The 27104-nt window shown below is 36.7% G+C and overlaps 1 protein-coding gene across 1 annotated transcript in view; it reads left to right on the top strand.

Moving 5' to 3' along the window:
• Positions 1-25587, top strand: part of LOC129282168 (uncharacterized) — a 38203-nt gene extending 12616 nt beyond the window's left edge. Inside the window, exons 8-30 of the mRNA XM_064113027.1 lie at positions 23-206; positions 759-1172; positions 1733-1945; positions 3036-3120; positions 4265-4446; positions 5187-5225; positions 5652-5780; positions 6249-6362; positions 7150-7266; positions 7695-7817; positions 8618-8764; positions 14910-15020; positions 15776-15904; positions 16385-16481; positions 17099-17215; positions 17604-17675; positions 18450-18521; positions 18740-18811; positions 19024-19104; positions 19519-20422; positions 23535-23673; positions 24387-24613; positions 25303-25587. Coding sequence (XP_063969097.1) covers positions 23-206; positions 759-1172; positions 1733-1945; positions 3036-3120; positions 4265-4446; positions 5187-5225; positions 5652-5780; positions 6249-6362; positions 7150-7266; positions 7695-7817; positions 8618-8764; positions 14910-15020; positions 15776-15904; positions 16385-16481; positions 17099-17215; positions 17604-17675; positions 18450-18521; positions 18740-18811; positions 19024-19104; positions 19519-20422; positions 23535-23673; positions 24387-24613; positions 25303-25491 — 3957 coding nt within the window. The 3' untranslated portion in view covers positions 25492-25587. The remainder of the gene's footprint in view (positions 1-22; positions 207-758; positions 1173-1732; positions 1946-3035; positions 3121-4264; positions 4447-5186; positions 5226-5651; positions 5781-6248; positions 6363-7149; positions 7267-7694; positions 7818-8617; positions 8765-14909; positions 15021-15775; positions 15905-16384; positions 16482-17098; positions 17216-17603; positions 17676-18449; positions 18522-18739; positions 18812-19023; positions 19105-19518; positions 20423-23534; positions 23674-24386; positions 24614-25302) is intronic.
• Positions 25588-27104: the final 1517 nt, after the last annotated feature.

The following is a 27104-nucleotide window of genomic DNA, read 5'->3' as shown; positions in this document are numbered from 1 at the left end:
TTGATACATCCATTTGCCATAGTCTGAGGTACAAATCGCAGATGGTGGACTACTTGAAATCAACGAACCTGAGAATTTAAAGGAATTCCCCCTTGGCTCTGAAATCCCACCAGTGTTTGTCTCATCGTCTTCTACAGTATATTTCCGTATCCTGACAGGCATCAGCACCGACTATCCCAACGTAACAGTAACCTATGGTTATACAGGTCTGTATGACACTTAACCCTTCTTCCTATGATAAAAATAAGAGGGGAATAATGAAGTCAATCATTAATTGATTACAATTCTTCCACTGTAACAGCAAGATGGGTTTTTTTATATAGAATAAGTCAAGCAAGAATAGCACTCGAAATTACCATCGAATTCGGATTTTATATTTCAAAGGTTTACTTCTTTTCACTGAACAGTCATACTCAACATGGGTGATTCTCAAACAAAAGAACAGAATGATGCCACAGACTCAAATTTTCTTCTGGAATCTACACTATAAATGAAATATTCAATTTTAGTAGTTTTGAGGATAAGAATACTTTTTGATCAAAGCATCATGGCCATGTGCACAGGGAAAAAATCAAGCAATTTTAACATTATTTGAGAAAGCTCATGTTTTATAACGATGGACCAAGCTTTAAATAGGGGTGGTGACATCTTCAATTCCCCCTTCCCATGATCATATCGCGTGGTGAACTAACATTAACCAAGTCAATGTTTTCAGAATAAATTGGTCTAATTTCAGTCAAATTTTGTATTGTATGAAGATAAACCGGGTTGTCACCATAGCTACAACGACGAGAAAGATACAAAATGTAAAACTTCCAGTGGCATCATCATGTCTCAGAACTACTTCAATGGCTATCCAGACGACGTTCACCATACCTGGACCATCATCACCCGACTTTGGACCAGGGTTATCCTGTCCTTCATTGAAATCGACGCGTATTCCGCCGATGGTGACTGCCTGGAGGACGATTACGTCAATGTGTCCGTTACTGACCAAATCACCGTCTTGTGCGAGGTTCCAGGGAAGTCTGCAGTTGTGGAGTCATCCGGAAACTGGATGACTGTCACATTCCACTCTGACCCGCAGGATAATGGGCAGCAAACCGGGTTCCTTGCAGAGTACAGAACAGAACTTCTCAAGCCCGAATACTCCAAGTCTGTTGATAACGAAAGTAAGTAACACTGATTGGGTAAATACTATTGTAATTGTTGACCAGGTGGGAATGGTATGCTAGCACTTAAGTGGATCTAGGAATAAAAATACAGTTTGGTTTCAATGGGTTTCAGTAAGAAAGCACTTAGTATTTTATCTTTAATTTTTCCGATTTCCTGCATTTCAAAGCATTTGGAAGGCCTATTCATTTCGAATTTCCATTGCTTCACCCAAAGGCTTTATACCTCTTTCTAAAATTACCTTAACAACTTTCCATCTGCTTTCTCAATTCATGCTAGTTCTTTGACGGATTGCATATCTCACAGAGGGTGAAATCAGGTCTGTAAAGAGGATTCTCGCTTAATAACATGATTTGATTTGCAACCTCCCGCCCCCATAATAATAATAATATAGTAATAATGAATAAACAAATAAATACATTATAATGAATAAATGAAATAAATAAGATAAATAAATCTTAATTGTTGACTACCACTTATTTTTCATGGTTTTTCCCAGCATAAATCCCTCTGTTTTTTATTGTGAACCGGGCGCAATTTTTTTTCTTCTAATTTTCAGGTTTCAGATGTGAAGATGAGTGGGAAATATTTCAAGGTTCGTGTTACAATCTGTTTCGCAACTCTGAAGACATAACATGGACAGATGCAGAAGCGAAATGCAAGAACGAGCAAGGCCATCTAGTTAGCATCAGGGACGAGGATGAGATGACCTTTATTCACTTTATGATATCCTCCACCGAGTTGAATTCCACCGAAATAAATGCATATATAGGTAAACTATTCCGGGGGGCCGTTTCACAAAGCTGTTCGTAGTTAAGAGCGACTTTAAGAACGACTGGTGAACCCTTCTTACGCGCTAAACCATTGCCAATTCAATATACCCTTTACCACAAGAAAGGATCACCAGTCGTACTTAAAGTCGCTCTTAACTTACGAACAGCTTTACGAAAACACCCACCGGGAAAGTACGATTCTAGACCACGTACTAATAACTTGTTACTAGTTAGCCTTAGATTGAAGATTGATAACTGGATTCTCAACTGGCTTCACTGGTCACAACCGGCCCCAATTGTCTTTTAATGTTATTGGAACTATTTGTGAATAATTTGTGATTGTGGAGACTTCCAGTCGTAAAAATTAAAAACAAGTATTGCACAAGGGAGTTCAAGGCATTAAGTCTTTATCGTCATGATCAGGAAAAAGTTATGTTACGATACCAGTAAACCTGAATGGTGACACGACATTTGCTACGGCGACAATTGTTCTGGGACTTTATTTCATCTAAGATATTGGGTTAGGGTTGGTGATTTGGTGGTGATTTGTTTTACCTCAATGCTAAGAAAGCATGAATGCTTGTAAGCAAGCAACCAGAGGACAAACAGCTTAAAGGTCTTCTCCGAGGGACCTGGTAATGAGGATTAATGCCTTACCAAAGGGCACTAACGCACCAAGTGGGAATCGTACCCGGGTCACAGGAATCCGAAACCTCCGCTCTACCGACTGAACTATCGTTAGGGTTGCAATGTGGTTTTATTTTATATAGGTTTAGGATTGGGTATAGTGTTAAACCCAGGGTTGAAGTTGGCCATTCCATTAATGTGTGGAATTCGCAGCGGAGCAATTGTCGCCGGAGCAAATGTCATGGAACCGTTTGAATAAGTAGAAGCGTGAAACAAATAATAGAAATTCAATATTCTCTTTTTTGATAACTAAGTGTGTCATAATACGATAAAATAAAGGTATGGTTTACTTACATTTACACTCTTAATGTGTATGAGAATACACAAAATATGAAAAGAAAAATCAACAGATGGATGTTATTTATAATCCAATGCCGTTTTCTTGGCTTTCTTATCTTCCAGGTCTCGGAAACAGAGAAGTGTATGGAGTCTTCAGATGGACGGATGGAACTCCAATGTCATATACAGCTTGGGCGAAAATAAATGAGTAACTATGTAGACATTCTTAAGTGCATTTTTTCAGTTTAATGCATACATTTCGCCCATTTGCTTTTCTTTGACATATTCGTGTAGCATTTCTATATTTAAAAATTAATTCATATTCATTTCATAATTTCACATGAAAGCTATATAATTAATCTTGGTGCCATACTGAAAAAAATGTCAAAATAAGTGATGTGTTTACGAATATCAATCCGGAAAACAAACAGTCAAAATCAATGGAAAATGTGGATTATTTTAACCAGAAAAATGCTCAGTCTTGACCAATATTAGGGCCCATACCCGTCTGTCATTGTTATGAAGAAGCGAGCCCCTGGATCTTGCATTCGTATGATATACTTTCGATTCATACTTTGTGTCCCAATCAGAGATAGACCTAAGAATAATGTTAAACTCTGTTGCAAATTTGCATCAAATAACCAACATTTCCATAGCACAAAAGAATGAGAAATTGCCCTGTCGACTCCCAATTTATTCAAGGGGATCTATTTAATAAACGAGCTATAAACATCTAGCAATTTCTCTTTTAAGTACACCTCATTATGTGGTGTTTTTCACCTAATTTTGTATATCTCATTATTGAAAATCCGAAATGAATTGAATTTTTACCAACCAATCAACCACCCACCCACTCAATAAATTACTAAAAATCACTCACTCAAACACCAACTGAATAAAATACTCAATCACTCACCCACTCATTATAATAATTACTCACTCCACCACTCAATATAATAAACACTAACTCCCCACCTACAAACTCACTCGACCACTCATTCAATCAAGTCATTTAATCATTCTATCACTCAATCCATCAGTCAATCAGTTTCGTACTCACACACCTACCCACTCACTCACACAATCAATCATTCAAACAATAAATCCATTCAATCACTCACACACCCACTCACCCACTCTTCCACACACTCAAGCAATCAATCCACCATTCAGTCACTCACACACTCAATCTTTCAATCGATCCATCACTTTAATCAGTCATTCACTCACTCACACACTCAATCACCCACCCTTCCGCTCACACACTCAATCACCCACCCTTCCACTCACACACTCAATCAATCACTCGTACACCCACCCACTCAATCAATCAAGAAACTCTTTTTTTTCAGTCAAGAACCGACAGGCACAACAGATAAACAACCAGATGGAGCTTCTCTAGAAGGCTGTGTCAAGTTGGTTCTCAATACGGACTTACTAACCGACCTATCCCTTGATCTATGGCATGATGTTGCGTGTGCAGCCAAGGACACCAATGAATTCATTTGTGAACGGGCTGCTGAGAGAATTGGGGGTAATGCACGTTTTTTTATTTAAAGAAACTCTCATTCCGATTAAGGGCCATCGTTGTATGAAAAAAGAAGATAGATAGAAGATATAAATTAGAATCTTCTGGTTTGGTACAAATCGGACTCACTACGCATGCGCGAGGTAGTCCATCCCGCGTCGCACTTAATGTTACAGCCGTTCTCCAGCAGTTTGAAGTCCCCCCCCCCCCTATTCGCGGCGTGACAAGTTTGACGGAGTTGCTGTGTTTTGCAAGTGCTCTGTCAAGATGCGTTCGTCGCATAAGATAAAAAGCAAGATTACCTGTGCAGAATAAGGATGGGAATGCAACATTAGGGGAGATAAGAGTCTACTTTATAATATTGGCTACGTCGTGAAATCTAAAGTTCCTAATAAGAGGCAGATAATACTGAGAGATAATGAAAAGTGAAGGAAAATTCTACGTAGGAACTATGTAAGGAGTACATTTATATTAGAATAGGTTACGTCTTTTGAGGATGGGGAGGGGGCTTGACAGGCCTGAGGCATTTACAAATTTATGAGAAATAAACAGCTTTATGAATTTCATCCTTTTTTACCGTGGTGGCCGACAAATAAACTGTCTTGTTTACCTGTTTGGAAGTAAAGTATATACATACATGTTATTGTTCTGGATTACCTGCAAGTAAGTTTGATGCTTTTTATTAAAATAAAAGTGATATAGCAGATAATTCAGTGTGTAAAATATCATTTTATATATTTTTACAGGTTCACCCGTCGATGTCCAACTTCCTGTTTACATTCCAGGTGAGGAAAATACCACAAAACAAAATCTGTTACTTAATTACTTTAAAACATTGTGTGGCGAAAAAAAATGAAGATGATGATAATTCTCAAGTAATATTTTGCCAAGTATTGTATATGACCATGATTAAATTGAAACTAAAGATCGTCATTAATAAACATCTCTTGTGAAATCAATTTTCGTCACTACTGTAGCAAAACAACTGTGTAAGCATGTTCCTGTGCAACTTGTAAATTTTGCTTTGCCTCCTGTCCATATTTGGCCGGTTTTTCCAAGATTTCCTCAATGGTTCTTCATGTTCTTGCAAACACCTGCAAACATTCTCTTTCATGCTACATTCGTTTACCACCAAACAATATAAAAGATGTATGCGTGTTTAGAGAAAGTTTAAGAAATAAAGAACTAATGTTTTTCATCAAAATATACAGACACAGAACACGATCGATGTGGGTCTGGGTTATTCCATTGTTTCTCTGGGGAATGCATAAGTGAGGTTTTCATCTGTGACGGCAAAGATGATTGCATCGACGGCAGCGATGAGAACAATTGCCCAGAAGGTAAATCTACTCACTTTTAATTTCGAAGACCTTATAATATATTTCTAAAAAATGATTAGATAAAGGGAATATGAATGAAATGTTAATGTCAATAAGGCTTTAAGCTAGGCGCCAGAAAAAAAATTATCTTCTTAATGAAGTTTTGATGATTTATTGTTTTTGCTTTTTAACCACTTTCTACATGTCGACATACTAAACTTCAATTTTTTTCTGTGCAAGTAGTAACCCTACATGTATTTCAATCGTTTGTTTATATTGATGTTTAAACTTAACGATATGCCTAATTTTCAGAGTGTCTCTATTTAATCCCATGTATGTCATGAATTCTGTAAATATGGCAAATTAATGGACAAAAATATGGGAATTCAATCTTTATCAATATACAAGATCTGTCATTTGCAATCATTCAGTCATACCTAATAGCTGACAAATTAGCGTAATTATTTCATTTCCCTTCTCACATTTCAGATGATAAATGTTTAGACAATCAGTTCCAGTGCACAGACGGTGTGTGTATAGCGTCTGCGTTCTTTTGTGATACTATTCCTCATTGTCTTGATAACTCTGACGAAACGGCTTGCAGTAAGTTTTAATAGTTCAAACCCTTTTGTTTTATAATGGACACTCCACTATACTGGCATCGCACTAGACTGATAGCTAGCTCATGCGCAGTTTAGATACATGCATCACTATGGTGGCTCTGAAGTACGGTCGAACACACGTGACTTCAGTCGCAAAGTTCGCAACTTCCGTTGCAAACTTCGCAATTGTAGTCGCAAAGTAATTTGGAGCCATCATACATCACGCCGCATCAAAGGTGGTATTTCATGGTAATGCCTTCCTTGAAATGTACAACTCATAGGGATAAAGTTGGTTCATAACATAAGTTTTCAGTTTGTCCCGTGAACCTCGATGAGGCTGAGATGCTCAGAATTATATTTGCACCGCCCATATCCGTGATATTTGCATGATGGACGGTGACGAGAAGATGACGAGACACGATCTCCCAACTCAAAACTCGGGAGGGGGCAATCCCGGCAATGGTGGTTGGGGGCATTAAATTCTAATTTTGTACATCAGTCAAAGGGAGAGGGTCGTTTCGCCTTCCTAAAGAGATTTATTTTATCATGAATTAAATCTCAAGAAAAAGTCATGCATGATCATCGAACATGTGCTTCTCTCGTTTCCCATAGCAAGAAACAAGACTGATTTCATCGTGATAATGATATAACATGTAACTGTCTCCTGTTAATGTGTGTCATCTGAATGTTGTCTTACTACTGAATGATGTGTATCAATGTAAGTAGAGTATGAACATTTTAATTCGAGCCATCTTCCTATTTAGAACCTGACTAATTGTTGCTTTCAGATTATCCCGAATGTGAAGAAAATGAATTCACGTGTGTCAGCAAGCAATGTATTCAAGACTCAAAGAGATGTGATTTCATCCGTCAATGCCATGATGGTTCAGATGAAATAGGATGTGGTGAGTGAATGCTTCCCAGGGAGTGGAGCAAGTGCATACAAAATGTATATACCAGTAACCTGCTTCGTCGCGACGCGTCGTTATGACGTATAAAGTGCTATATGTATACATTTATATATGCCTAAAAGCGGAACATTATTACTATAATTAAAACATGTTTTAGTTCGGTTTTTTAAGAGTATCTACCCTTTTATATTTTTACATAATGTTAACTTGGTAGATAGGCCTATGTTCATATTAGATTTTGGGGGATTATTATGATGCATGATAATCTTAAAAATATTTTATCCCTTCCCCCAGACTTAAGTGCTCAGGTGTTGTTGATCTGTTAAAAGATATTTACTAGAATTACAAACAATAAGTACTACCATTAGACATGTTAGATCAAATAATAATACATTCTTAATTGATATTTTCCTTCGCAAAAGATAAAGAGGACTATAATGTCGATGTATTCCAGTGTTATGATGGAACGCTGCTACCAAAAGAGGTTCACTGTGATGGCATGATAGATTGTATTGGAAATACACACGAAGATGAACGGAATTGTCGTAAGTAGACCCCATTGTTCCTTTTATAATACAAAGGTAGTTTATCTGAATATACATGTAGTAGAAGTAGTAGTAGTAGTAGAAAAATTACAAGAAGTCGTAGTTAGTAGTAGTAGTAGTAGTAGTAGTTGTAATAGTAGTAGTAGTAGTAGTAGTAGTAGTAGTAGTAGTAGTAGTAGTAGTAGTAGAAGTAGTAGTAGTAGTAGTAGTAGTAGTAGTAGTAGTAGCAATATTTCCGTTTCCATATTGAAATCATTGAGCGAATTTAATTATATGTTAGATATTCAAATACGCTCGATTGCCCAGATTCAGCTCGACTGGCACAGCTATGCTGGTCTACGTGGGGTACAAATCCAGTGAAGACCTTTCGTTGAAAAGGAGTGGGCGCTTCCTGCAGTCGGGCGACTGTGGCCTGGCGGTGATGGGGGTGAATATATTGGTGCCAGTCCGCCCCCCGCCTCCCAATTATCCAAGTTCAGTATCTAGCAGAACGTCACGCGTCTAAAGGATCCCTTTAATAATCAGATATAGTTCATCTTTTCTTTAAAGGACTTGAAGCAGATGTTAACAGAATCAAATTGTCATTGTTCATATGCCATCCTGTTGTAAATCCGAAACTGGGCTGCACAAGATAGATGTGCACGCTAGAGAACAAGAAGTCTATTGATGATGTGCCGTTCAAAATAATGTATTATTTCAGTATTTCCGGCTTTATGAAGAAATGTTAGTTAAATCAGAAAAAGTATTAATATGGTAAAATTGATAGCATTTTTTCTTGACATTCTTTTTGCTTTAATCAGCAAACCTAGATGAATTAGAAGAGCGGGAATTCTACTGTCCCAGTGGCGACCTTGACGGTGTACCATTCAAATGCATGTATGACTTTAATTCGTATGGCTTGATCAAAGGATGTCGAAATGTTGACCATTTGAAAGACTGCGGAAACGGTGAGTGAGATTTAGCTAGCCTGTATCTTTAAAGCTGAATAATTTTACGATTTCATTTTTCTGGTGATATAAGCACAGGCCCTTATCTTTCATACTGATGTTGTCAGTTAGGATTTACTATAGCTGATAGAAAATACTGTGAAAGCTATTGCAACTTCTGATTTAAAACCTTTGTTTTAAAAGAATAATGGTGTAAGAAAAATCTCAACTTCTAAGACCAGTGGCGTACCCAGGATTTTCCAAAGGGGGGGGGGGGCAAATTCGTTTGTCAAAAAAATTGACAAGCAAAGAAAAAAAAGGTCTTCAACCAAAAATAAAGGATTTTGTACCAGAAAAAAAAAAGGTCTTCAACCAAAAATAAAGGATTTTGTACCAGAAAAAAAAAGGTCTTCAACCAAAAATAAAGGATTTCGTACCAGAAAAAAAAATTGACAAGCAAAAAAAAAAAAAAAAAAGGTCTTCAAGTTCTAAAGAAGGGGCCACTTGTGCCTCGTCAGGGGGGGGGGCAGGGGTACGTCCCTTGCATGTGTTGTGGCTCGTCAGGGGGGGCAGTCTGCCCCCCTGCCCCCCCCCCTTAGGTACGCTAGTGTCTAAGACTTTGGAACTCCTCGATTAAATATTCATCCACCGTGGTATTCCATTTATGGTTAACTATGAGGGTGTGGGCATTTGTTCGAGGTGTGAAGATATGAGTGAACGGTGAGTGTGTGCGTTAGTGTGTGTTTAAGAGAGAGGATGAGGGTGTGTGTTCGTGTGCAAGAGTATGGATGAGAGTGTTTGTGTGTGCGTGTGGGGTGAGTGTGTGTGTGAGGGTTAGATATTGCGTGTTGGTAGTTGATTTTTGTGTGTGTGTTTCCTGCTCTAGCCAATCTATGTAACAGAAAAGTGCATTATTTTTAGGTGAAGTCGATGTGTTTCACATGTACTGCAGATATCTTATTCATTTGCAGTCATGATGATTAACACGTCAACATTCATTATACATCTCTCATTGCGTTTGATAATGATAATAGATATGCACGTCTTAATTGAGGAGTGCATGTGTGTGTGTGTGTACATATTAAGAGGTGAGGGAGGGTATGCGTAGGTGTGTGAGGGAGTGTTATTCAAAACAAAACAAAAAGTCAGGGAGTGGAGGTGCCGTGGCCGAGTGGTCTAAGGCGCCTGGCTATACTTAAAAAGTTCGGGGTTCGATCCCCGGCCGCGGCACCTATGCCTGTGAGCAAGGCATTTAATCTACAATGCTCTTTTATCCTGCTTTCAAATAAATGGAAATGCTATATAGACAAGACCAATATGGGGAGAACTTGAGTTCAAGGAGCATTTTGGGGTAAAAGTTGGGAACCGGTCTATTTCACCTAATTTGAATGTGCTGAATCTGATAAGACCGGTTCCCAAGCCAATTTTTCATGTTTTGACCACCTAATTTGCATAAACAAAATGGCTGCCAAATTGATAATTTATAATCTTATTTCTACACTATTCTTTTATAAGAATCGCTTTCACCGATATGGATACTGCAAAATCCTGCATACTGAACATGTACCATTCGGGAAAATTTGTTATTTCTGTTTCCAGCTAATTATTTATTCAAATTTATGCATATTTTGCAATATTATGCTATAATTTGATAATTACACTTAATTTTTTTATAGTTTTGTGTACAAATAGCATTTGTATCATTGTGATAATTGTTTGGCCCTTAAATATATAATACTCAGTCAATTTTATATGTATTTTATTGTTCTTTGATATTTCTTTTGTGTTCTTGTATTTTCTGCCATTTGCTTTGTATATGTTTGATATGAGATCTTTAAAAAATAACATCAATGGCAGACAAATTTTAAGCTTCAATGATAGAATCATTTGATAAACTTCTTTTGCCACAACTGTTAATTGTACTCAGGAACAAATACACACACATGCTCACACACCCACACCTGTATATAGAAAGTAATATACTTGCAAGGTATATTAGACATGCCCAATATAAAAACATTGATGCTGATCCTAGATCCTAGATAATCATAACAATTACCAAATTCAATGAACCCGTAAGAAAAGAAGAGTTAGAAGTTGGAAAACCTGTAATCATGCTGAACTTAAATTTCTTGAAATTTAAGTTATTTAGTTTTTTATAACAGATCTAATAATCAATTTAACGTATGATTTACGCAGTGCAGTTTATTAATCGGATATAAGTAGCAGTACATCCTTGTAGCAAAATTATATCTTTGATTCAGCTCCATCAGAACTGCAACTATGGCAGTTAATCAAAGAACAATTTGTAATAAATGCAAAGGGTCTGTATTACTGGATAGCTTACAAATGTTTTTGGTCATTACTGATTTATTTGTTTATTTATTTGGCAACGATACATTTCCCCCCAGTCAACCATCAAAGTGATAACTGAAAACCACAGCTTCTAACCAGTCCTTGCCTTGGAAGATTCTTTGACGAACGATACTGAATACAGAAGAGGAAATGATAAAAAAAACATGGGGCTAAACACAGATTCCATGGTAAAAACATGGGAAAAACAAGGTTTCCAGCCCAGTCCCTGCCCAATGCAGAACAAATTTTCACAGTGTGTCCTATGGTTAAAAAGTGCTAGAAATGCCTGTTGAAGGTAAACCAACATGGAGACAGTTGCAGAAGTCCGGTCTAGAGGTTATCCGGTCATGGATGATATTTTCCGCACCACCGCATGTAAGACAATGTCTGATCTCAGCAATTCTGTGGAGGAGGTAAATATGCAGATTGGCAGACATGTGATGTGTGTTTCTTCATGCTCATTGTTCTATCAAAGACTACGCCAAGAGATCTAGCCTTGCATACTAAGATATGTAGCTTCCTCGCCTATTAATACTGGAGTTGTAGTCATAATAATTACGCATATATGGAGCTGACAAAACAAGATACTTCGCTTTTTACTGTTAAGCTCCAGGAAGTTGACCTTCATCCAACATCGAATCCTCAATGGCAGCACCAACAACAGCAGCTGCACGAACCTCTGTATCTTTAACTTTTAGATCAAAAGTGAGGTATACAGCTGGATGCCATCAGCATAGAAGTGTATACCAAGACCATGTTGCCACATTATAGAGCCAAGAGGAGTGATGTACAGTTTGAAGAACAAGGGACAAGGACAGACTCCCAAGGAACTCCATATCAAAGGGTAGTCACAGGAGACTGCATGCCAGTGATGAATACAGCTTCATACAGCTCTATTGGCAAGGTAAGAGGAAACCTGCAATTGGAGTGCAGAATCATCAATTCCAAAACAGACTGTCAGTCTCCCAAGAAGAATGACATATTCACTGGTATCAAAACCGGTTGACAAGTCAAACATATTAACTTAGGCAACTGCTTTCCTCATAGAAAGAGAAATCCTGGCTCTACAATCGAAGAAATTCTCGACCTAGACTTTGATGGTGATATCTCAGACTCGCATGCAGCCTATCAGAGCTGTGTAAGCTATTGGATACTGTTGGATTTAATACCGATCAAGGGAAGTGGATTAATAATCACCTGAAGGAACGCCAAACATGCCAGGAACCCACCATCCTCTGAAATATATCTTCGCTATCAATTTGAAATAGTCTATCTTATGAAGATATGAAGATGTGTGAATATTAGAAGTTCGATAAATGGACTAGAAGACATTAGGCAATTCACTGCGGTATTGAAAAGGTGCACTTCGAGCATTTTAACACCTGGAACAACATCTGGTTAGACAGCAGATTCTCTCTCAAGACAAAAATTTAGGTTTTGTTTATGGATTTGTGACATGAGAATCGGACATATCTCATGAACACAAACACGATGACTTCGATACGAACTGCCTCCGCAGAATACTTGTACTAAATTGGTTTGATTTCAACAATTAGAGATGACTTTTATAATATGAGGCTGCCCTATCAATCAAGCCATCCAATGGAACACCAAATCGATGATAACTGACATTGATCATTCAACACCCGCCGCCGAAGGTAAAGGTGTATATCAAGCTGGGGGGAGGCTGGATGCCTCTAAGTTGGATGAAGCGGCAATCCTAGATAGGTAAGGTGCAGTACTGCATTGGAAAAGATATATTATGGAGATGCACATGTAATCCGTTAATGAAGTCCAATGATAGAAAAATTGTTATTAAAAGGATATCCACTGACTTATTCGTTGTGGAACTTTAGAACATCACAGTATGGCTTTTATAACACGGAAAACGGTCTAATTGGTAGGCAAAATGAAAAATTAGATGAATTATATGTGGGTTCAGTTCTGATTTTTTTTCAAAATTGGGACAATTTGACAAGCGTAATGGAGAGAAACACAGGACATCTCATTTTCAACAGACTGTTTTCACTTCATTTTGCTGAAGAAAAACACTAAATATATATACATGTATGTGTGATCAGATTCTGTTGGTCAGGAACATAACTACTCCAAAGGATATTAAATGCAACTGATTGACTATTAGAAGTTGAGAATTACAGTACTGTTATGATTCAAATTTAATAATTCATCATCTAAAATTGTAAATATACGTGCAGGAGTTTACCTTTGTATGCAGATGTGGGTTTGGGAGTGGGTGCATCTGTTTATGCCCATGGATATATACGAATAAAAAATTTAGAAGTTAATTAAAAATTAAAAGTGATTACATAATTAAATCATTGAAGATTATTATTTTCTGCCATTGATAATCAATAATTTGGCAGATCCCATAACAAAACATGTACAAAACAAAAGGTACAAAATACAAAGAAATACATAAGAAATTCAAAAACAATAAAATACATTATTATTCACTGTGATATCATATTCTAAGGGCCGTACAATTATTTATAATGATTTAAATCTCTATTTGTACCAAAAATATAAAAATTCGAGCTGAAATTATCAAATTATAGCATAATGATCCAAAATATGCATAAATTTGCATAATTAATTAGCCGCAAACAAAAATAACAAGTTTTCCCGAAAGGTACACGTGCGTATGCAGGATTTTGCAGTATTCATGTCTGTGAAAGCGAATATAATTAAAGAACATTGTCGAAATAATATTCTGAATTGTCAATTTGGCAGCCATTTTGTTTATGCAAATTAGGTGGTCAAAACATGAGAAATTAGTTTGGGAACCGATCTTATCAGATTCAGCATATATGAATTGTGTGAAATAGTCCAGTTCCCAACTTTTACCCCAAAATGCTTCTTAAAATTTATATAGGCCTCTTTTTCCAGAATGGGTCTAGTCTAATAGGCGTTTTTGGTAAATTGGTGTGCACTTGGTTAAAAAAAAAAGTGTGGAGGTGCCGTGGCTAAGTGGTCTAAGGCGCCTGGCTATACATGGAAAGTCCGGGGTTCGATCCGCGGCACCTATTCCCGTGAGCAAAGCATTTAATCGGCAGTGCTCTTTTATCCTGCAATCAAATAAATGGAAATGCTATGCGCATTCTTGGTAACTAGGTGTGCACTTGTGTTAAATTTTATTTAAAAGTATGGGTGGGTTTGCGTGCTGTGTGTATGACGATGAGAGGTTGCGTATCTGTGCTTGAAGTTTGTGTGCTTTTTGTTCCCATCAATCTGAGTAATAAAACGTGTATTTTGTAAATAACGTTTTGTGTTTTCACATCTTCCGAAGATATCTAATTTAATATCTACTGTTATTTTATTGTTTGACTCAATATTCCTCAGTATGCTTTAAACTGATAGACACACACATGCCATGATTATTGCATGATGTATGGGTGTATGCATATTTGCGTGCGTGTGGGTGTGTGTGTTTGTGTGTGGGTGTTTCGACGAGGATGTACGAGCGTGTATGTATGGGGTTAATGTTTGAAGGTTGCGTGTGCCTATTTGATGCTTTGTTTTCATTTTTGAGTAGGCCATTAATAGATGTGTATTAGGCCTATATTTATTGCAAGAACTTATTTTGTGTTTTCACATCTACTCAAGATAAGGGGAGCATTTCATGAAAGGACCATAGTAACAGTGCTTCTCAGCGAATCAAAATCAGCGGAATTTTGTCAGATCTGACAACTTGTCGGACAGAGTTGTTGATGAAGCGCTCGCCTGTTGTCAATCCAATTAATTATATTAACACAATTTAACTTCTCTCTCATTATTGTTTGAAAACTGATAGAGACATGTCCTGAGAATTCGATGAGGTGCCCTGGCTCTTATTGCATCCCGCTAAGATACCGATGTGATAATAAGAAAGACTGTCTCTACGGAGAGGACGAGGATGAGTGTGGTAAGGAGCTTCTTGGTTTGTTCATAATTCCTATGACAAAGTCAGTTTTGATTTCTATGCAGTTATCATGTTTATCGAAATTCAAACTTAATTAGTAAAAAAATCGCATTCGTTTCAATATTTGTCGGTGCAGTTTGAAAACATCTGAAGCCCAAAGTGTGAATAAAGTCTGGCGAAGATAAATAAATGTGCGTAATAGATTAGCGAAGGAATTGTTATAGGTCTAATGTAAAGAATAAAGTTAAATTAAAATATTAAAATTGCAATGATTGTTTACATACACGTGAATAAATTTTTCAATAGGTCTCATATTTGTAGGGGCGTCGTGGTCTAGTGGTTACGACTCCAATCAGAGGCACGTGGGTTCGAGTCCCAGCCATGGCGTGTTTTCCTTCAGCAAGAAATTTACCCACATTTTGCTGCACTCGACCCATGTGAGGTGAATGGGTACCCGGTAGGATTTATTCCTTGGATACTTTAACTACAGCTACAGCCGGGGCAATAATATGATACCAAGTATCAAGCGCAGTAGAGTATACGCAATTATAGTAGCTTTGCTATATAAATGGAACATATTATTATTATTATATCTACTGGCGGAGGCAGACTCAATTGAAGAATCAGAGGAAGAAAAGAAGAAAAAATATGCGAGTCTGCACTTAAATTGATCTATTTGGAAGGCTCGTTTTTAATGCTCTTCTTAATGATTACTTATTCTAACACAATATGTGTTCTACTTTCTTTTGACCATAAAGATGACTTCGTCTGCCCACCTGGGACCTATCGTTGCAATAGCAAATCAGGCAAGGGTCTTTGTATCAGCCCTGATCACGTGTGTGATGACGTCATAGACTGTCCCGACAGAGATGATGAACTATTGTGCTGTGAGTATTTAAACCTATCGAAATAACCACACTCTTATCGTGACAACTACGCACACATCAAACACACACACACACAAAATCAAATATATGGATGTCGCTGAATTGGGATGTCAGAATATATATATTTTTTGTTCCATTTTTGGTTATCCTCTGTTCTTTATTCACAATATTTCCATTGTTTCATATTTTGGTACCGCACTACCTAACTCATCTCCCTTTCTCTCCTTTCTTCTCTCTCCTGATCCTCACACTTTCCCCTTACATTACCCCCCCCCCCCTCCTCCGACACCCCCCTCTCTCTCTCTCTTTCTCTCTCTCACTTGCTCCTCATAATCACAATTTTCCCTTTTATTTTTCACTCTGTTCTCTCCTCCGACCCCTCTCTCTCTCTCCCTGTCTCTCCTGCTCCTCACACTTTTCCCTTTCACTCCCTTCTCTCCTCCCTCCTCTCTCTTTCTCCATCTCTCTCTTTATCTTCAGATGAATGCCCTGATGGATGTGACTGTAAGGATCTCTCTTATTCTTGTAACCTAACTGTTGACGTCAGCCTCCGGTTACCAGGACAGCTCAGAAAACTGTATGCCAAAATTTCTACCTACCCCATCCCCAATCGCTGAAGAAAAAAAAATTATCAAAGCATTATAGAAATGATAACGATAAGTTTATCGTTATCATTTCTATAATGCTAATTGCATATTTCATGAATTTTGCATATGATCGATAATTTTGCATTAAGCCGAGATTCTTTAAATCGGCTATGGGTTAAGTAAGCTTTGAGATGTAGGTTTAAAGCATGTATGCCCAATTCATAACAAAAATATATTTCAGATGGTGATTAATAGGCGTTGTATTTGCTATAGGGTCAATCAGTTTCATATCCCATGTTAATTTTCTTGAAGTTTCTAATTTCATTAATCGGTCAAGATTAAATTGAAACGTCTTTACCGTTAGTATCTATAATTCTCAATGTTTTCAAAAATGTGGCACTGGGCTTGAAAGTTCATTCGAAATATGTTTATCCTCGTTATAAATTTAAATAAATATTTTGATTTATTGATGGGTTTGTCATGAAGTATTTTAAAGTTCTCACCATGAACTTGACAGAAAGCAGTCCTTCTGTTGGCTGATGTGATTATTATATTTAGTCCTTTTCGGTTTAGCTATTGATTTTGATTCTCATTAAATTTCAATCAGGTCTCTGATGTTACTTAATGAAACGACTGAGAATAGCACTAGAGTTCTGCGACCTCTTGATAATGACCCGGAAGGGATTGATTTCATCCCGTCCATGTGGCCAAATCTGATCTACTTGTAAGTATATAAATTCACTGTCAAGATAAACGAGAAGAAAAATATATCATTTTGTAGCAGAGTCATTCTAACTTTTTTTTATCAAAGAAACATGTTTCTTGTTAGACACAGATGTATTTAAATTAGTTGCGAAGCAATATTTTTTATTTTTCTTTCAAATTGATAAATTGTCGAACCCTGTAGCGTATCTTATTTCAATCGTGTCGTTGCTTATTATTTTATTTCATTTTATTTTTATTTTTACATCCGATTTTGATGAAATTTCAACATTATTGTTTGATTTTTCTTTATTAATTTAAATTAAAAATTTTCTTGGGTGGACTTGACCTTTAAGGAAAGTACTCAAATTGATAGATATATCTGTTATATTCAAAACAAATAAATACAGGGAAATTAGCCACTCCGAGATTTCCGAGGTAAAACCGGACGCATTTGCTAACAACAAGAATGTTCGACATATGTAAGTATTGTTATTTTACTCATTTCTATATCGAGTATCAATAGTTAAAAAGTTAAAACACAGCATGGATTAATGACATATAACATATTCTATGTGTTTGATATCTATTTCGAAAGGAAATGTTGTGTATTACTTACATTTTCATGACTAGCATGTAACGTATTCCGCGACTCCACACTGTCTCTATTATCATCGAATATGTAAAGTTATCTTAAACTTTGACCTTGGAGAAGCTTAAACATTCATTCAGAGTATGGATCCAAATTATTGAAATGACTTTGAATTGATACTATTATAAGATTAATTTATCCAGATTTCAGGTTAACTGTTCTTTTTTTCATCCATTGCTTTCATAATAAAGTTAAATAAAATTACATTGGTTACATGAAAAATATGAAAGTAGATACGTTTTGTATGGCATAACGATTAATACAACTGCATCTCTCTGCATAATATCACCCCGGCTTTTACACTACCTGGGGTCCGTTGCAGAAAGAGTTGCGTTTAAACGCAAGTCAAAAAATCAATCGCAAGTCCAAAATGCGCGCTGTTGATTGGTTGAAAATCAAGTTGCGCATGATTTTTAGAGTTGCGTTTGATTGCAACTCTTTCTGCAACGGGCCCCTGAATAATTATATTGTAATCAGGAACATGAAAATAGAACGCTTCACACATTCAATGTATATTTCTCATCCTAAAGACACTATGTATGTTTAATATATTTTATAGAGATTTCATTTAATTGTCAATTATTTTCTTTTCTGTATCTTACAGTAAACTGCATAACAACAAACTTCGTGAGCTCCACGAAGGTTCTTTTACAGGCCTTGAACAACTTCGCTTCATGTGAGTTGAATATGATATATTTAGTCAAGTAGAACCCCAACAACTTGACGGTCATGCAATATTTTTTGTCATATCTACTCGATTAATTCCTCACCAGAGAAAGCTTGTGTATTTGATAATCTTCAATGATGTTAAAGTTACCCTGGATCATGAACACATCTTTTATGCCGTCTTATTTTAACCAAACCTACTTGAACTCTGTTTGTATTTTATATTAGGAATTTATCTGGGAACAACTTACGTGAAATCCACAGTGGAACGTTTAGTAACCTCGATAAGCTCCAAGAACTGTAAGTTTTCATTTGAATATGATGCTAAACAAAATAATTGTCTAGAAATGTGATGCTTTCTCCAGTTTGTTTACTGTCTCATCGCATACAAAAAATGTTTGGATACTATTTACAGTTTTATATATTCCGTTTATTTTGAAATAAGATTGACTGTGGTCACTACAGTGACGACAGCTCTGTTATATTAACTTTTCGTCATCTCTTGTTAACAGGGATATTCGTGGCAATGAAGATATCGCTTACGCTGAAGAGAGTCAACGTGCTATATTTGCTGGCCTTGAAAATTTCAAATTGTGAGTATATACAATTAATCGTAAAGAATAACTTACCAGAAGTCAGACAGCAAATAGTGTGGAATGTATAATTATTTATCTTGAAGAAAAAATATCAAAATGAATATACTGAAATCAACCACTATGACCCAAAGAGTCAGATCCTTGTACATTTTCGTCAACTACATGTATGATCCGGACTGTTAACATGCAATACCCCCGTTCTTTTTCCACAATTATATCACGCATGTCTTACCATTCTTACTTCAAACATCGATAACTATGGTATCCTGAGAGTATCTTCTACAATGATGTTATGTCGGAGGTGATAACAAAATGCCCTTCACTATTTTACTGGAGAGTAATCCTGGAATTCATATATACTGATAAACTAAACATTTTAAAGCTGGCTTAACATTTTTCTTGAAACCGTAGGTACACTGACAAGTACATCTTCTGCTGCATGGCGAAAATTGATGATGCCAACTGCGACGCCCCTCGAGATCAGTTCTCATCTTGCACTGACCTCATGGAGAACATCATTCTCCGAGCCTTGATCTGGATTCTAGGTTTCAGTGCGTTCATCGGTAACGTCTTCGTCATAGGGTACAGATTGATCGTGGGTAGGAAGGAACGCAAAAAGAACAACGTCCAGGCTAGTCTGATCACCAACTTGGCTATATCTGATTTCTTGATGGGAGTTTACATGCTGACCATAGCCAGTGCTGACGTCAACTTTCGTGGGACGTACATCTACCAGGCAGATTACTGGACCTCGAGTACCCTGTGCCAACTCACGGGTATGGTCTCTGTCATCTCCAGCGAGGCATCTGTGTTCTTGGTGATGATGATTAGCTTGGACCGTTGCTTTCACGTGGTGGCGCCCTTTAAGAGAGGTCTCCACATGTCGCAACGATCTAGTCATATCATCGAGACGGCCATCTGGGCTTTGTCGTTCCTGCTTGGCCTGCTCCCGATCGTTATTCCGTCGTACTTCAAAGACGAGTTCTATGGAGCTTCTGGTGTCTGTCTGGCCCTTCCTCTAACGACCGACCGTCCTGCAGGATGGCATTACTCCATCTCCATCTTCATCGGCGCCAACTTCATGTGCTTCTTGGTCACCTTCCTGTGCTATGTGGCCATCTTCATGTCCGTGAAGACATCACAGCGGCAAGTTGCTAAAAGTAGTGCCGCCGTTGGTCGGGAGGACAAGAGACTCAAGGAAGAGATCAAGCTTGCCACCAAGATGGCTCTCATTGTAGGCACAGATCTTATTTGTTGGATGCCTATCATTATCATGGGGCTGCTTTCAGCAGGTGGCACGTCTCTGCCTGCTCAGGTTTGTTTCTTTAACTTCTGAGTGCTTTTGAGTCCATTATCAATGTAGGTATATGGTTATTTCTACAGTGCGTCCCAAAAAAAACTATACACTTTTGAAATGGCTTCCAAATAAAAAAATATATGACTTTGGGGGAAAACACTTACATACATGGAAGCCTATAAAGTCAACTTTAAAATGACACCAAAAAGTTGGAAAACTTTTCATGCTTGAGCGAGCACTGCCCACTAAAACAAAGGGTATGGAAATTAGGGTGGGCAGGAATTAGCCTTCCAATTTCTTTCAGTTTTTGAGATGCGAGTCCCTTGGAACTTGCAAAGTTGAGGATGTTTTGATAAATCAATGATCAAGCATTATCAATTTAGGTTTTTAGAGCAAATTTTAAGAATTATTAAATTGAAATTTAATGTATGAGTGAACATGAAATACAATTTTTCACTTTTTAAGTGGATCTCAGCAATGTGTTCATGGAAGTCAGAATAGGGATAGGACTTAGGTGGGGGAAGTAGGTTGACGGGATATGGGTCAACAGAACACTTAACCCCCCCCCCCTCTCTCTCGCTACCCTTTCACCCCTCCTGAGAGACTAGCCTTTGCTAGGGTGAGCAGGAATTAGCCTTAATTCCATTTTTTTTTTAGGTGAGTCCTTTGGAACTTGCAAAGTTAAGGGTGTTATGCTAAATTACTGATAAATGGAGATCCGTTTTGGTTTCTTAAGCAAATTTCACGAGTTACTAAATTGAAATGTAATGCATGAGTAAACAGGAATTGTAATTTTAGTGTAGCATTTTTTTGTTTATTATGTGGATCTTAGCAAGTGTGCTTGTGAGAGTCAGAGTAATGTGATGGTACCTGTTACATGCAAGGGGATGAGATAGGGTAAGACTGGGTTAAAGGGGCATTCTTCTTTGTGTTCTCTTACAAATTACATGTCATGTACTCACCCCGCCCTCCACCCCTTTCTTTCTCTTGGTTGGTATTTAAAACTTAAAATACCAAGTGACTGATGGTTGATGTGTCTTTCTTTTCCATTGAATGATTTATTAAGAACTTGACTAATTATGATAATTTATGAAATCATTTATTGAAAAAGCTGAATGTTTGATTGATAATTTATTGAAAAAGGTGAATATTTGATTGATGACATTGATTGAGTTTATTTACTAACAGATTGTTGATTGAATGATTGATAGATAAAAGTTGATGATCTAATGTTCAGAATTTATTATCAAATTGACAGTCCGCTTTGCACTTAATGCGTACATGTAATAGCAATCAGTCTCAATCTCAACAGGAGGGGGGAGGGACGGACCTGTAGGAGGGAGGCTAAACGTTCTGTTGACCATTTTCCCACCAGCTTACTTCATACACTGAAGTCATTTCTTACCCCTATTCTCCTGACTCCAATGAACACACTGCTGAGACCCACATTGTAAGTTAAAATGCTTCACTAAAGATTGCAATTCATGCTCACTCATGCATGGAATTTCAATTTGATAATTCATGAAATTTGCTCTAACAATTTAAATTGATAATGAATGACCATCAATTCATCAGAACACCCTCAAGTTTGCAAGTTCCAAGGGACTCGCCTCTCAAAAACTGAAAGAAACCGAAAGGCTAATTCCTGCCCACCCTAATTTTCATACCCTTTGTTTAAGCGGGTAGTGCTCACTCAAGCATGAATAGTTTTCCAACATTTTGCTGTCATTTGAAAGATGACTTTATCGGCTTTACATATGTATAAGTTTTTCCCCCCAAAGTGATATACTTTTTATTTGGCAGCCATTTCAAAAGTGTATAGTTTTTTTTGGGACGCACTGTATATGATGTCTTGAAATAGGATTGTGTGTTCATGTAGTTCAATCTGAAAACTTAGTCATAAAAAGTAGGCCTATAACTAGAGGGATTTTGGCCTGTCATTCACTGTCTGTTAGCAGTTAATGTATACCCACTTTCATGACATTGGCACACCGTCACAAAGGCAGATTCAAGGACTTGCAGGTCAAACTTGCGTTATTTTCAATGCTTCTTGATACGTCTCCAGATATCTTTTACCAAAATTTAACATCCAATCCCTTGTACGTCATCATGGTTTATTATTTCCTTCATCCCTAACTATAATACCTGCACTACTGTACATGTTAATTCGTACCATTTTGAAATTTACAAACTTGGATCTTACTCAATCTTTAAGAAAATGTCACGAGGTCAGAGTTTAATTACCATACTCGCCAATCGAAATATTTTATGATCTTGATATACATTATATATATTGTATATGTGTATGCGTGTATGTGTGTATGTATGTGTGTGTAAGGGTGCGTGTGTACGTGTGTATTTGCATGTGTATATATGTATGTATGCGTGTGTGTATGTGTATGTATATATGTTTATGCATATACATGTATAAATATATGTGTATGTATGTGTAGACATATATATGCAGCAGATTAGCTTTGCATCCCTCTCCCTATCTCTATCTTTCTTTCTATATTCTAGGCAGTTGTCATCGTATTGTCCACCTCATGTACTTGTGTTGTGTTGTGTCGTGTTATTGTCCTTGTCTCTGAATTTCAAAATTATGTACATAAGATTTTTGTTTTTGTTTTTTTTTTCCCCCTTTTCGTTACTTATTTTCATGTACTCCTTTACGTATATTTCAATATTCCTTGTATCTAAGTTTTTGAGGGGTCCACATTCTACAAGCTTTGCTTTTTAGTGGACCCCTCCATTCTTCTCATTGATATATACTTATATTGATTTTAATTATATTTAATTATATTGATTATATTGATTTAAAATTGATATACACGTTAATCTATATTTGAATTACTTATTGAATGTTGAATCTTGTTCATGCTTTTGTTTAAATTGAATCAATTATCTTGTACATATTTATATTATGTTGAAGAATGAAAAATAAATTTGAATTGAATTGAATTGAATTGAATTGAATTGAAAACAAAGCTTTACTGTCATTTATTACATTCTGTTTCCTTTAAGTGCCTTATAATCGTATTCCTAATTGTACCTCGTCCCTCTTTGTATATTCAGTTCTAAGACATAAATCTATCATTTTTGTTTTTTTAACTTTTCCGCCTTTTTTTAGGTGTATGCCTGGACAGCAGTGATTATCCTACCTATCAATTCCTCTCTGAATCCCTACCTCTATACCATCTCAACCGTTCACTCGCAACACCTTAACAAACTCAGACTCAAACAGGAGGCTGCTGACACAAAAACAAGAGGTATGGCGAACTTTGGTTGACCAAAAACGTGACATGACTATTAACTCATTGTTCTCTCTTAGGTATCGTACTTTTCCCATTCATTTTTTCTCCATTTTATTATTAGTTATTGTACTCACCGGTTTGTAATGTACAGGTTTCCCGTTGTTATGTCCTCCATTGTGACATCATCTGAAACTACTCTATATTTGGGACCTTGATTCCTGCTGGTGATTTGTCGCTGTGTTCTAGTTCATAAAAGGATGTAATGCTATAGCAGATCATGAAGTGATGTAAGAGAGGGGAAAATGAGGTCGGATGTACAGTTTGGTGATATTTCAGAATTGTCAATGTTTGTAGTTATTTTTTACTCAAGTTTATTAATAATATTTCTTAGATATATGTATCAAATCTCTTATTTTTATATGTATCACATCTCTTATTTTTCTTGCAAAATTTGATTTGGCTGTGACAACTTATTGATTGTATAATAAGTCAGTTTGACTATATGTCTCTGTATTAGGAATTATGTATATACCATGTTTATTTACTGTTGTCTGAAAAAATTGTAAATGTTTATACAGTGTAATTATGCTTTTTGAAAAAAAAACCTGTGGAAGGGGAAAAATTAAAAAAAAGTTTATTAATAATGTGATCCCAATCCACTTAGCCAAGTGTCACCAATAGTCGGGTCAATTCAATCTCTGTTCACTCACTATTGATTCATATTCCAGAGAGTGTTAATTTTGAACTCACCACGTCACTCATCACACCCTTCACGTCACTACCCAGTCCCCTTCCCCAACGCATGCGCACTTGGCTCAAACGCTTCTCACGGGACTTGACCAAAGAAGAATTGGAAACTATTGAGCGTGACGTCGTCGAGGCAGTGTCCTCCATGAGGTCAGAAGGGGTCAAAGTTGACGAATTTCTGCATGTGGATAACTTGGCAATCCAAACTGTAAGTTATTTTATCAAAAGTGTAATGGTTATGAGGGACAGAACTCAACTTGTAATTCGAGATAAATTTTTGGTGGAAATCATTGTATTATATTAGCCCTCTCTCCATCCTAAAACATAAATCCTAGCCATAACTTATAATCAATAGTGATCCGAACCAGGGGTAGCCTCTTGTCGAGTCCCTGGTGGCTGCTTCCCGAGCGAAGCGAGTGCTAGGCCTAATTCGCTTCGCGAATAAGGATATCCCTCGCTTCGCTCGGGAAGCAGCCGCCAGGCCCTCGACAAGAGGCTAAACCAGGGGCGCTAAAGGGGAAGCGAGTCCCCTATGATAAGATGAAAGAACAAAAAACGGAGGGTAGAAATAAGAGGAATGGAAAGGAAGAAAATTGACTACTAGAAAGAGTTTCTGGGTTGTGTAAGTCTTCTTTACTTCTGTTGTTTAATTGAGAGAAGAGGATATAATTTTCAGGTAATCCTGCGCAACCCCCCCCCCCCTTCCCATCAGAATATCCTGGCGAGAACCTTGATTCAAAACCCTAAATTTTATGACTTTGGCAAGTACTTCAGAATGTTAAATTTGAGCCGAATACCGTTCATTTCATGTTACTTTCCCTTCTCGTTATCAACAATGTCTACTCTTGTATTCATTCTCCCTCCAATTTATTCTCCTCATTTTGTTTTTATCTCAAGAACAATGCTGGGAAAATCTCACAGGCATTTATTGTCCTCGACGCCCCTCTCCCCCTCGCCAACGGAAAGAGCAAGCTTATCGATGATGACGACAAACCGGAAGCGAACAGCCCGATGACTAGGAATCTAGTCAAACTCCAGACTATGTTTGACCGAGTCGCTATTCGTAAAACCACAAATAAACTGTAGAAGATAGAAACGATCTGTCATTGAATGTTGTAGTAAATATTGAAAAATTATGAGGGATTGATTGAGTTATAGATACATATACTTAATTTCATGATTCAATTACTATGATTACAAAGCAAAATATAATAAAATAAAAAAGCATGTTTACTGTAAAGCATGTATTGTTTATGCAGGTTCCTTGTGACATAGTATTAATCTGCGTCATTAGTTAATTAGACTGTCTTTGAATAACATACGAAAAAAACTAAGACAATAGTTGTATTCAGCTGTCTTACGATCTCAGGTCTGAATAAATGGTAAGAACCGGTTTGAGATCTCAGATGGAGTAGAGCCCAAAGGAAAATACAAGTGAGGAATGGAGCATGAGAATAGCTTGTGATAAATACGCAATTAAAGATAATTGCAAACTAAAGCTGTGTGTTATGATGTAATATTTAGAGGTCACATCCATCCAAACAACAAGAAGAAATGAATGAAAAGTGAAGGATCAAACAAACTGCATATTCCATCTAAATTCGGCTGTAAAATGAAAAAATTCTGATATTCAAATTTTCCTAATTTCACAGAAGAGTCACACGCACAACATTGTTAATATGAATTTAAGAGAGTTAATGGCACATGCTCATTTTTTTTAGTTTACCTCATGAAATATTTTATTCTTGCAGATTTCATGATAAAGCAGGTCTTTAATTAACTCAACAAAACAACATGTTATAATAATGACGCGAGATTTAAAACGTTAGTTTTGATATTTTCAGCGTTATGATAGATTGATTTATCTTATTCATTCAAAGCATCTTGAGGTGGACTTAGCCTGCAAGAATATAAGATTCAACTAACCTGGACTTTGTTTGGTGAAACTTTTCTTAAGTTTAAATCTGGGAACCTTATACCTTGAATCATTATTGTTTATAATCATGGCCATGGGAAGTGGGGTGCTGAAGAACCCCCTAGATTTAGCTGTGAGATCTTGTAGGTATGGTAAACAACAGAAATGCAAATAATCTAATATCGGAACTCGTTTATTTGGGTAAAATCACCTTCATTTTGTCGCGAAACCATTTTTCTCCTTGTCAAATTTCTCGTGACGAAAATGACCTTTATTTTGCAGTGAAACCTTTTTTTTTGCTCGTCAAATTCAAACCTGCACCCAGTGTTCAAAAGTCGTTCCCATGGCCTTGTTTATGATGCAGTTTAACCTAATTAGAGACGCAATAAATATTGTATCATTCTGTTAACAAATACTGATTACCATAAAATTCACACACTTGATTACCGCGACAATACAAAACTGCGGTCATAGCATTACTCCACTACTTCATATAATGATTGTATCCTTGTGGTGTATTTTGTTCTTCTTTTTTTGCTTTAAAAAGTATATCTGTTTATAGTGCAATGTTGATATGAATGATATATCTTAGGATATATACATTTTTTTAGATTTCACCTAAAAAATGAATTCAAACTTTGAAAATGGATGATATTTACAATTATCAAAACTTATCAAATTACTAAATTTTGGTTGGTAAATCATGTCTTTATTCTTTATTTATTTTATTTTTATTGTTTATTGAAATATATTTATTCAGGAAAAAACACAAGATCAGTATAAA

The sequence above is a fragment of the Lytechinus pictus genome, chromosome 18 (assembly GCF_037042905.1).
Source record: "Lytechinus pictus isolate F3 Inbred chromosome 18, Lp3.0, whole genome shotgun sequence".
Lineage (NCBI taxonomy): Eukaryota > Metazoa > Echinodermata > Echinoidea > Temnopleuroida > Toxopneustidae > Lytechinus > Lytechinus pictus.
This window is presented reverse-complemented; position numbering and strand designations above follow the sequence as displayed.